General features: G+C 49.9%; 1 protein-coding gene across 1 annotated transcript in view; it reads left to right on the forward strand.

Moving 5' to 3' along the window:
• The window catches only part of GTPBP1 (GTP binding protein 1), a 37,861-nt gene that overhangs the window by 13,195 nt on the left and 12,721 nt on the right, over nt 1–11,945 (forward strand). The window contains exons 3-6 of the mRNA XM_007941673.2: nt 4,345–4,525; nt 5,084–5,432; nt 8,081–8,204; nt 8,943–9,057. Of these exons, the coding sequence (XP_007939864.1) occupies nt 4,345–4,525; nt 5,084–5,432; nt 8,081–8,204; nt 8,943–9,057 (769 nt within the window). The remainder of the gene's footprint in view (nt 1–4,344; nt 4,526–5,083; nt 5,433–8,080; nt 8,205–8,942; nt 9,058–11,945) is intronic.

Here is an 11,945-nt window from a genome sequence, read left to right on the forward strand (position 1 = left end):
ATTCCTATTTTGCTGAGAGTTTTGATCAGAAATGGGTGTTGGATTTTATCAAATGCCTTTTCTGCATCAATTGATATGATCATGTGGTTTTTCTCCTTTGTTTTATTTACGTGGTAGATGACATTGATTGTTTTTCTAATGCTGAACCATCCTTGCATACAAGTCATGACTTTTTTAAGAGTCAGATCCTGTGCTTATTAAAGTTCAGGGAAAATAGGAGGAATGTTGAGTCTTTGTGGGGGAATTAGAACAGGCTTCAAAGAGGAGGTGCCCCTTGAGTTGATTCTAAAGGATGAGTAGGAGTTTTCTAGGTAAGTGGAAGCAGGGATGAATGAAAAGTCCAAGCTCAAAAGCCTGGAGCCATTGAAGATTGTGGTATTTGGTAGACTAGAAGTAATTCAGTAAAGTAGGTGTGTAGAGGGTGAGGCAGGAGGAGAGTTTGGGTCAGTAGGCAGGGCCCAATCCCAACAGTCCTCGAGCACCATGACAGAGAGTTGAGGCTTTGATCCGAAACATAATGAGGCATCTTTGCAGCATGTTGTGTGGGAGAGTACATAGTGGGCAGGTACATCATATGGCAGGATGGAGTTGGCATGGCTGAATGTGGCCTTTGGTCATTGGACCTTGGTGGTTTGTTCCTTGGCCTTTCTCTCTCCCTCTGCAACGTGAGGAGTACAGTGCATGCTAGAGAAGGGTCATGTGACTAAATGGCATTTTCTGGGAGCCCTGGGTGGACAAGGTGACACTTGTCATTGCCCCTTAGTGTAGAACAGCACCTGAAAGTACTCCTTTTCATTGAACCAGAGCAGTGGGGTTTGATAGACTCAGGAGTCTGACAAGAATGGCAGGGTTAGCGGACCTTCTCTTAGGAACACTTCCAACAAGTCCTTCTCTAACTCAGAAGGTTTTCAGAGCTCAGCAGCTGGGTATTTAGCAACTCCTCAGCCCAGCTGTTCCCTCTGTTCATTTGTTTTGCATCTTGCAAATATTTGGGGGCTGACTACAGGAAAGGCACTCCTAATGGGGCACATAGGAGATGTTTACAAGAAGGTCCTTATCCTCAAGATGCTTGTGTACCGTGTGTGTGGTGAAGGAGGGAGGCGTGTATCCACACCGCCATTCCAAAAGGTGAAGCCAGTTGCCATCAAGTCAGTTCTGACTCGTGGTGACCCCATGTGTGTCAGTGTAGGCCTGTGCTCCGTGGGGTTTTCAGTGGCTGATTTCTCCCGTGGTGCCTCTGGGTGGGTTTGAACCTCCAGCCTTAACCAGTCAGGCGCATTAACCATTTACAACACAGGGATTTCCCAAGGTAGTAGGTGGTAAATGTCGTAAGGGAGGTGGGAACGTTTGTGAGGGTTCTGAGCAGAATGGGGGGGAGTTTGACAAGTGGAGATGTGCTGACGGTAGACACGAAAACCCATGAGCAGAGGCGCAGAGCTGGTGAATGCCAGGAACACGGAGAATGGTGATGGCCTACTGGCACTGGGATGGAGCTTGGAATGGCAGAGCTAGGAGGGCATGTGCAATAAAGGAGAGAGACTCTGAAGTGGGACTGGATGCTTCCAGAACTGGGGAGCTATCTACGGGCTTTGTTTGGACGTGATAGCGTAGCACTGTGCTTCCTTTAGGAGCTTGAGTGTGTGTGTCTATGAGGCACTGGGTTAGTTAGTTACAGGTGTGGTGATTCAGGTGGAATAAGGCCTGGATCAGGCTAGTGGCAGTGGGATTGGCAGAAATAGTAGATCAGCAGGGACATGGGAGAGAAAGGCAAGTTATAAAGCTGGAATCAGCAGGACGGGATGATGGGAAGGTTAACATCAGGTGCCTGGAAGGATGGTGTCATTATCAGAACTGGAGAAGGCAGGAGGAGGAACTGGTCAGGTGTTTAAGAGGAACCCGTGGTGGAGGAAGAGGCTCCAGGTGTGGAAATCAGAAGACCAAGCTCAGGTGGCCACCCTGCTGCTCCCCAGCTCTGACTTCTCTGGGTTCTATTAATCCTGCCCTTGAAGGGGAACAATAATGCCTGCCTCCTAGAACTGCAGGAAGGGCTAAACTGCCTTATTCTTGTTGTTAGTTTTTGTGCTATGTTTAAAAGTGAGGGGGGTTGTTGGATTTGGACATTGGACATCCAGAAGTTACCTTCCAGATAATTGGAAATTCACTCTGGAGTTCTGGAAGAAAATAATACTAGAAAGGAATTTTTTTTTAAGTCTTTATTGTGATTTGGGTGAAAGTTTACAGAGCAAATTCATTTTCCATACAGCAGTTCACATACACTTTGTTTCATGAGATTGACTGCAGTCTCCCATAATGCAACAGCTCTCCTCCCACTTCCTCCCCACAGACACCTCTTCCCTTTGTCCTTCCCTCCCATGCACTCCTGCCCCCAAGCTGTCTCCCTGTGCACACACAGCCCTTCTATTCTCCCATAATTGATCTCTCCAAGGAGTGGATCTACCTAGTGTAAATGTTCAGCTCACATACCTGTCTTTTGCTTGGCTGGAAGCCACAGGAGTGGGTTCAGTTTCAGACCTGAAGGGCAGCTGGGGGCCATAGTCTCAGAGGTTTCATCAGGCTCTATGGGACCAGGAAACCTGGTCCCCCCCCCCTTTTTTTTTTTTTTAAATGATTTTGAGTTTTGTTCCATATTGTTCTCCCACTCTATCCAGGATCTCCTACATAGATCCCCTGGAAGGAACATTTGTGTACTTTTCAAAATGAAAGTTGAAGCTGTGGAACAAGGTGGCCTTAGAGAACGTTGAGAGGAAAGAGGAGAGGACTACTGGGCTGACTGCTGCAGAAGACTGTCCTTCAGAGGAGGAGGAGGAAGCAGAGTGGGGGGAAGCGAATCAGGAGAGCTCAGATGACAGGCAAGCAGGGCAGAGGAAAGTGCTTCCCAGAGCATGGCCGAGGTGGCCAGCAGTGTCATGCTGTGGGGTCAAGTACAGGTCATGGGATAGTGGGTTAGGAAGTCTTTGCTGGCTTCTGAAGACTGCAGTTTCTTCTAGAATTGTCTGACCTGGACAGTGTGTGTAGGTAGTGAGGAAATGAAGTCAGTAAGTGTTGATTACTCTTTCGAGATGCTTGGTGGTACAGGGAAGAGGAGAGATGGCAGCCCAGTAGACATGCAGGGGAAGGGAAGGAAGGTCGTTTTCTTAGTTGGGGAGTGGTTGAGCTTGTTGGTGTGGGAGATGCGAGGAGAGGGAGAAGGTGACAGGAGGGAATGATTGGTGCTGAAAGGTCTCTGGGAGGTGGTGAACAGGAGAGGTTGGGTGAGTGCTGGGGGGGGATCGCCTAGGGAAGGAGCAGGGATGCTCCCGAGACAGGAAGGCAGGAGGAAACGCACAAGGAGGTGCTGTGGGAACTCCACGTGATAACGCGTGGGAAGCGCCTGGCGTGGTGGCTGTCTACAGTAGGTGCTCAGTAAATGGTTGGTTGGTCAGTCCTTCCTTCTTTCTGACCCTGAGCTCAAATTCATTTTTCCAGCTGCTTTCTGGACTTTTCACCTGAGCCATTTCCGTTAAAAATCTCTCGCTAAAACAATTCTTAAATTCCCTCCTGATTCTTCTTCACCATCTTGCTGAGTTACTGGCAGCACTTCCTAACTGGACCCCCTTTCTGGTTGCTCGCCTGCTGCGTACATTCTATAATCCTGCCCAGCAGGTCTCTCTAACCCCACGGCCTCCCTAAATCCCCAAGGCTTCCCATTGACTGCTGCATAACCTGTTTGCTGCTCTCTGATGTCACTGTCTGCTTATGATCGCCTGCCACTCAGCGTCACCCATCCTGTCCCCAGCACACTGAGCTGCTTACTGGTCCCTGAATGGCTGGGATCTGCCGTGCTCCACGCTTTGTTCCTCTGCCTCTGATGTCCTTCTTCTTTTCTCTGAGGGCTCATTTCTCATACCTGGAAATTCAGCTTCGAGTCAGCACCCTGCAGAGATGTCCTCGCTTTCCCCAAGCAATGCCATCTGCTCCGGTTTTACATCTTCTTTGTACAGGTCTATTGCAGCACATTCAAGCTATATTACAATTAATGAATTTCCTACCTGTCTGTCCCACTGGGCTGTGAGCGCACTAAGGGCACCTGTATTCCTAGTACCCAGCATGAGGCTTGGCATATAACCTAGCGGAGACTCCTTGTTGATGTTGAATGAATTAATGGGGATGTCCATGGCACTGTCAGGTATCATGTGCCCAAGGTTTTGAGAAGTGTCAGAGAGCCATGTTCTCCTCCAGCACCCGTGGTGGGGACTTTGTTAGGTGTGGTTGAATGCCTGGCTTGTTGGCAGACTGGTTGTTTGGGACTCCCTCTCCCACTGATGTCTGGGCTCTTATCACCAGATGGGACTGAGTACGGGCTCAGTGAAGCTGACATGGAGGCCTCCTATGCCACGGTGAAGAGCATGGCTGAGCAGATCGAGGCTGATGTCATCCTCCTGCGGGAACGGCAGGAAGCAGGGGGCCGCGTGCGGGATTACCTGGTCCGGAAACGAGTAGGAGACAATGACTTCCTGGAGGTCAGGTGAGAAGCCCTCAGCAACTCGCGGTCCCCTTCAGCGTGACCTGGGACCTGGGGCATCACAAGAACTGTTGATTGTACCTTTGCTGCCCCGTCCATGACTCCTTTCTTCCCCTTCCTGAGACTGGAAAGACATGATGGTTTCCTGTCTCTTTCTCCATTGCCCCGTCCTTGGATACTTCCATTTGGGAGGAGTGGGAGAGGGCCCAGGCATGTATCCTGGGCATTCTGTGAGCGTCATTTGCTGTCTCACCAGCCTGTGAGGCTAGAAAGCCAGGGAGTGGGAGGAGGTTGGTGAGGGGAGGTCAGGTTCACCTTCATCTCTCTTGACTTTGGGGAAGCTAGTGGGCGTTAAGGGAAGTGACTGTTGTGGGGGGACCCCAGTTCTTCCTGATGAGCTTTCAGCTCCAGGGACCTTTCCCAGCGTGCTTATCCTGGACATGAGGAACTGTGAGTGTGAGAGGCTCCTGGGCTAGCTTGCACCCCAGATAATGGGGTGCTGAGTTGCCTCTTCACATGGCTTACCCACTCACTCTCCCTAATGGGCTCATGTGCACGCAGGGTAGCGGTAGTGGGCAACGTGGATGCTGGCAAGAGCACGCTTCTGGGAGTCCTGACACATGGGGAGCTGGACAATGGCCGAGGCTTTGCCCGCCAGAAACTCTTCCGCCACAAACACGAGATTGAATCTGGTCGCACCAGCAGCGTGGGCAATGACATCCTGGGCTTTGACAGTGAAGGCAACGTGGTGAACAAACCAGACAGCCATGGGGGCAGCCTGGAGTGGACAAAAATCTGTGAGAAGTCCACGAAGGTCATTACCTTCATCGACTTGGCGGGCCACGAGAAGTACCTGAAGACCACGGTCTTTGGCATGACCGGCCACTTGCCTGACTTCTGCATGCTCATGGTAAGCAGAGTGCATCTGAAGAGGGGCTCCCGTGGGGCTGGCTGGGCTGTGGCTTTGGGCCAGCGTTTGACATTGTTCTGACACGAGGCCTGCTGGCTTGGGGCTGGCGTTGGGTGGAGATGCCACATTTTGTAGGAGTCCTCTGAGTTCTGTGATCTCATTGCAAGGATGTACCTTCATCTCTCTTCTAGGTTAGACCAGCACAGAATCTTCTTGGTCAGAACCAAGGTCTGTTATTGTTGGGAGGGGTATAGAGGAGGTTTTCCCCTGCGGCTTACTTACTGCCTTCAGGAATGTTCTCTCCTGTGGGGGGAACTGCTTTGAGGAGGTGGCACTCTTAGAGACAGGAGGCTTGAAGAAGTGGAGGAGGGTGCCAGAGGGAGGCATACACTGCATCCAGAAGGGGCCTGCAAGGTGCCATCTTCCAGAGCCTGCAGGGTGTGTCCACTAGCTCCCAGGTATTCACCAAAAGGCTTGGTGATTCAGAAGTGAACCTGTCATGGGTCCCCTAGAGCTGACAGGCTAGTGTGACTGGAGTTTAAGCAGCTTGTCATCCAGATGAACTGAAAGACAGAAGGCTTCTGCACTGGACTGTGCTGTAAGCTTGCACTGTGTTCCGCTTCTCTTCCTCCTGGATGGACATCAGGAGCCCGTGAAGTCCACAGCCACCACGTGGCTTTCACAAAACGAGCGAGCGAGCATGTGTTCTTTTGGCAAGTCCTTCCCAAGCCCCTTCCCATTCCTCAAGTCCTCCAGCTGCCTGTGTTGGTAAGTTAGTAAACACGAGCATCTGTTCAGAGCCCAAGTTGATGGAGTTACCCCACAAACACAGGTTCTCAGGCAAATTCTCCCCGAACCAACGAGTGAAGAGAGCATATGTGTGCCCGCTCTGGTCGGCTCTCTGCCTGAGGTGCTTGGGCTCGCCACCAGATTTCATTCCGCGTTTCCTGGAGCACTGCCAACGGGCCATTCCTGGCTTCCTTGGTGGAGCTGCAAAAAGGGGTCCTAATGGAAAATCCATCGGACATATTTGGGGGAGTTTTCAAATGAACATTTTTCTAATTGAACTGTAGTGATCCAGGCCAACTCAGGGAGCTATCTCCACTCTTGACACAATGCTGAATATTAAATCTTAAATATTAGAAATTTCTATAGTAAATAGTGAAATCCTTTATGACCGTTCCAAAGCCATCAGTTTCTAGAGGAAAAAAAGTCTGAATAACATACACGGCAGAGCGCTAGAGCACTCACCCTCTTACCCGGGCCGGAAGAACAAAGCCAAGTCCTGGTTGGAGTGGAAAGGGGGAGGGTTAGGGAAGATGAAGGGGAAGACGGGAGGTGTCCAGGCGGGTGTGGGACACTGGTGCCAGCATGGTGACTCACCAGTGAACTCTGATCCAATGAGAGGCCTCAGAGGAACACTTTGGAATGTGAGAGGCACAGGGTAATTATGTTCTGGCAGCTTTCCTTTTGATTTAATCTTGCCTTGGTAAGTAATACTTTCGTATGGTACAAAAGCGAGAAGGGCCCAAAGTGGGTGGTGAACAGCCTCTCTTCTGTGCCGTCGCCCTGCCATCCAGTTTCCTCTCAGAGGCGACCGTGTGTCCGGTTTCCTGGGTCTGTCCCAGAGGTGCTTTGTACTCACACCAGCATGTGTGTGTCCATCCTTCCCTCCAATTCAGACATTCAGAGACGCTGAAAGAGTACTACACTGCACCCCCGCAAGGCCACCGCTGAGCTTTAGCAATAACGTGTATGTGTAGGTGCTGTTTTCCTGTGACGCTGCTTGAGAGCAGACTGGAGATGCTGTGACCCGTCATTCCTGAACACTTCAGCACACAGCTCCCAAAGCAGGGGCAGCCTCCCGTTAGCAGCCAAGAAGAGGAACGAATCTCTCTATATACCTACCTACCTGTCTGTATACATGCATAAAATCTCAAGTGTTCCCCAAGTGTCTTACCACTGGTTTTTATTTTTCAAGCAGTGATCCAGGCACCACTCACCTGATTTTTTTTAACCCAGATGGTCAAGTGCTTTGTGCACTGTTACACACCTTGCTTTCCTTTTTCCCCTTCCCACCCTACTTGGGTCCCTGCCCCCATTAGGAGATAAGAGTGTCTTTTTCCAGCTTGAGTCTGTGCCCTAGTTGATTCAGCCCCTCTTCACAGTGATATTTAAGAAGGCTTCTTGTGACTGGAGGGAATGACAGCTGTGACAGCGGCAGCCATCCTCAATTCCAGTTTCAGGCTTGTGACCTTCCAAGTGGACACTGCTGTCCTCTCTCATCTCACAGAGGGGGAAACTGAGGAATGGGGGTGTTAGGCTGACTCCACTTTGATGACCTCAGACAGTTGTTTTCCCAGATGTCTTGGTTTTTCCTTTTTTTTTTTCTTTTTCATTGTTTCCATGTTTCCTCAGATTCTGATAACCCACATCACTCAGTCAGAAGTGAAAGCAATCTGTGTCCAGCTTGGCTTTCATCTGCAGCCATTTTGTCCTGGCTTTAGACGTGTGTCCCGTGAGCCCTCTTCTTATGGGGCCTCAGAGATGGGAGCACTCTCTTACCCAGCGTTCTTTGAGCCCCTGTGCCCACCCAGCAGCATTCTCTGTCTCCCTTTTCCTGACAGTTCCTATTTGTGTTGGGACAGGTGGGTAGCAACGCAGGCATTGTGGGGATGACCAAGGAGCACCTGGGCTTGGCCTTGGCACTCAATGTACCTGTCTTTGTCGTGGTCACCAAGATTGACATGTGTCCTGCCAACATCCTGCAAGGTAAGTGCAGGCTGCAGTTAGCAGCGGCCTCTCAGCTTGGGGCTGTCATCCGCGTGGACTCCATGGTGGTCCCTTGCCAGGGCTTCAGCCCACAGTCTTCTGTTGCTTCCTCTTCTGTTTAGATGTGGGTGTGAGCACGGCCTAGTCATCCCTGTTCTTTGTTCCTTCTGATTCCAAATGCAGGATTGTTGAGTTTCCTGATACATGTGTAGAAGTTTGGGCAGAGGGTCTTACTATCTTTTAGCACCGATGGCTTTCACAAAGGCCCACAGGAGTTGGCTTTCACGCATCTGCCCTGCATTGCTGAGGCTTGTAGCAGAAAAGTGTCCTTTTGGAGGGCCTCTTGAAGGCCTTTGTAGGGTTCTCGATGTCCAAGAGATCCTTTTGGCAGATGATTCTTTTTCTAAGAAGCAGAGCACTCTGGGAAGAACACTGTCCTTCTCAAGACCCCCAAGTCACTTGCTCTTAGGATGAGTGTTCTAGCAACTGGAGAGATCCAGTGGGCTTGTAACCTTAGACAATGGGTCCGTCTGTGTTCTTTGCACTGTTGGCAACATGCACCCACCCAAAGTTTTGATCCTTTTTTGCTCCTCCAGGCATTGTGGCATTAGACTCTGGTCCGTCTGTCTGTCTGTCTACTGCTTGCCTCATTGATGAGTGGACCTGCCTTGCCCTGGAAACCTGGCAAAAGAGAACGCTGTGTCCCCCTAATTCTTCTGTTCCATTTCACCCTTTAAGAAACCCTGAAGCTGTTACAGCGCCTCCTGAAGTCTCCAGGGTGCCGCAAGATCCCTGTGCTGGTGCAGAGCAAGGATGACGTCATTGTGATGGCCTCCAACTTCAGTTCTGAGAGGTGAGGGGGGCATAGGGCTGGGCGGGGCCCCCAACTTCAGTTCTGAGAGGTGAGGGGGGCATAGGGCTGGGCAGGGCCCCCGACTTCAGTTCTGAGAGGTGAGGGGGTGCACAGGGCTGGGCGGGGCCCCCAACTTTAGTTCTGAGAGGTGAGGGGGTGCACAGGGCTGAGCGGAGCCCCCAACTTCAGTTCTGAGAGAGGTGAGGGGGGCCCACACTGCAGGCTGACACTTTTCTGGCCATAGTGGTGAGTGATAGGCCGGACAGCTGGCAGTTTGGGCAGTAGGTCTCTTGGAAACACCAAAGCAGAACAACTCGCACTGAATATCCGATCTGGCATTAGATGAAATGAGGGTTTTGGCCTCAGCCCGAAATCTCCCAGGTTGGCATTGTTGCCCAAGGCCTACATCAAGTGACTTATACTCGGAGGTGCTGGACTCCCTGAGGTGAGAATCCCATCTGAGAGCTGCACTGTCCTCTGTGAAATGGCCCAGTGGTGCCTTTCCCAGAGGCTCTTGTGAGTCTTGGTAATGGTGTATGAGAGCACTTAGCACTGTGCCTGGTTGGCAGATAATGGATACACAGCCGTTTTTATAGCTATTACTATTAATAACCATTACTATTAATGGGCTCTTTTTTTTTGTACTGTTGTTTCTTAAAAGCTCTGTTATGGAGGATCCATTTGGGATTTATTCATGCATGTATTCTTTCATGCCATAAATATTTATTGGATGTCTGCGCTGTGCCAGGCTCCTCACTGAGGCTTTGAGAGTTCTGAGTTGACTTGGACAGTCCTTGAGGTGTTCTTCTCCTTGGTCAGATGATGGTCTTTCAGTGATGGTGAACGAGGGTGACTCACCTCCTTCCAGGCTCTCCCATAGGAGCCATGTGTCCTGCGCTGTCTGCCTCCTGAGCTGGGTGGTGGTGCGGAGGCTCTGCTCAGGTGCTGTCTTCAGTACCAGCAGCCGGCCAGCAGAGGGGGTGTGCTTGAACAGTTTCTCTCAGAAAGATCAGCACAAGACCGGTCCCCATGAGGCGGAGGTTAAAGATGTCCCCAGTGTCCAAACTACCGTGCCACTCCATTACTTCAGACATTAACTCCTCCTTCCAGTAATTTCCTCTGTCTTAGGGTTCTGTATTTCACTGTAATGCCTCACAGAAATACCCCAGGTGGATAACTTTTGTAATCAAGAACTCCTCAGTTGCTCACAGCAAATTCCACCACAGAATTTACAAAGACTTACGGCTACAAAAGCCATACCAGGTAATTCACTACATCACAAGCCACCCCCTGGTTTTCTAGCCATTATCCCTTTTATACTTCAAAAATTAACATCCCTTCACCATCAGTTTAAGATTAACCACACCCATGAAAGCATGTAAGCCAGCCACTTTATGCCTTTATCTCCCCGCATTTTAAATAGTCAATTTCTAATTTGCCCATCCTTATCAAACCAGTACTCTGAGGAGACAAGCACGGTTCTTTCTCTCTGGAGAATCTTCTGTTCTGCTTGGAAACTTCAGGCATCTGGATCCATAAACAAGCAAAGTCCAGCCCAGCTCAAGCCATCAAATTGCAGCAACTAACACCAGCTCAGTGTCAAATATCTTCTTCTTCATTTGGTCAGGTTCTGGTCGGCTCAGCTCTAGCCATACCAGCTAGGTCATGGGTACTAGCTGCCAAGTTTGGGAGTCACACTCTTCTCTTCACTTCAGACAAGCCAGCACCTTCTCTCACATCTTCAGTCCTCAGGGACTATTTCAATGCCCATAGGCTCACAACTCCTTGCACTTCAGACCAGCCAGCCCTTCCTCTCATCCCCAGCCTCCATGGCCTAGGTCAAAGAGTACCAGACTCAGCCCATTTCTTCTTTGCTGCACTTCCCCCATTTCCACTCAGGTGGACCCAGGTGGTCACAAGCAAGTAACATACAAGTTTACTACTCACTGGCTTCCTTTAACTTTCAGTCATGGAAGGGGTTTCTCTCATGGACCATGACTTTCCTGTCTCAATTCACCCAAAACCAGTCTGCTTGCTTGAAATTCAAAGAGCCAAACAGTCATTATTTTTTCCTCTTCAGGTCCTTATTCAAATGCACATCTTCTATTCCCTCAGTAGTATTGGATGGGGCTGAGGTTTTCTGCTTAAGCCTCCCATACTCTACACACAGGGTTTGAAACAAAAGCCTGTGCTTCTTCTGGGCAAGTTCTATTTCCCCTTTTAACATATCCAGTCAAGTATTGGCTGAAGGCAGACTTACACACTCTCTGTTATCCACACCCTATAATCATTTGTAATGTACAAGCAGGTAAGAGAACATTCAGTAGTCCTAGTACATTCATCTAAACACGTAATCCAAAGCACATGATCCTTTTAAAGACATTCCAGGTTCATCTCTTCACCTTGATTACTATCCCATTCTATGCATATGGCCTTGGGCCTTTGGCTGGGTATAACCAAAAGCCCTAGCCTCTGGATCAATTATCTCCTTTAAGAGGTAACACCAAACAAAGTAACCATCTAAGAATCCAAAGGTTCACTTTCCAGGCCCCTTCCTTCTTTCTTTTACAAAGTCCCATGCTTCTATGAGTCTGGAGCCACTTATGTCATTGGTCCTATATAATCAACTTGCCAGCTGTGTGCAGGACCTTCCCCCTGGGGAATCTACTCCATGGCCATCTGTAACCTCTTTCTTTCCTGCCAACAGACAGAGCAGTCCTTATTGGCATTTTGTGCCTCAGAGGGTGCAAGAGGGATGTGCCTTGATTCAGCCCATCTCTGCATTGCTGCAGCACCCCCATGTCCACTCATCTCATGAACCCAATTGGCTACCTCAAGGGAGCTCACTAACATATCCACTTGCTGGTTCCAATCACCTTCTGATCCAG

Source organism: Orycteropus afer, unplaced genomic scaffold (genome assembly GCF_000298275.1).
Source record: "Orycteropus afer afer isolate SDZICR_OR568_19922 unplaced genomic scaffold, OryAfe1.0 scaffold00083, whole genome shotgun sequence".
NCBI lineage: Eukaryota > Metazoa > Chordata > Mammalia > Tubulidentata > Orycteropodidae > Orycteropus > Orycteropus afer.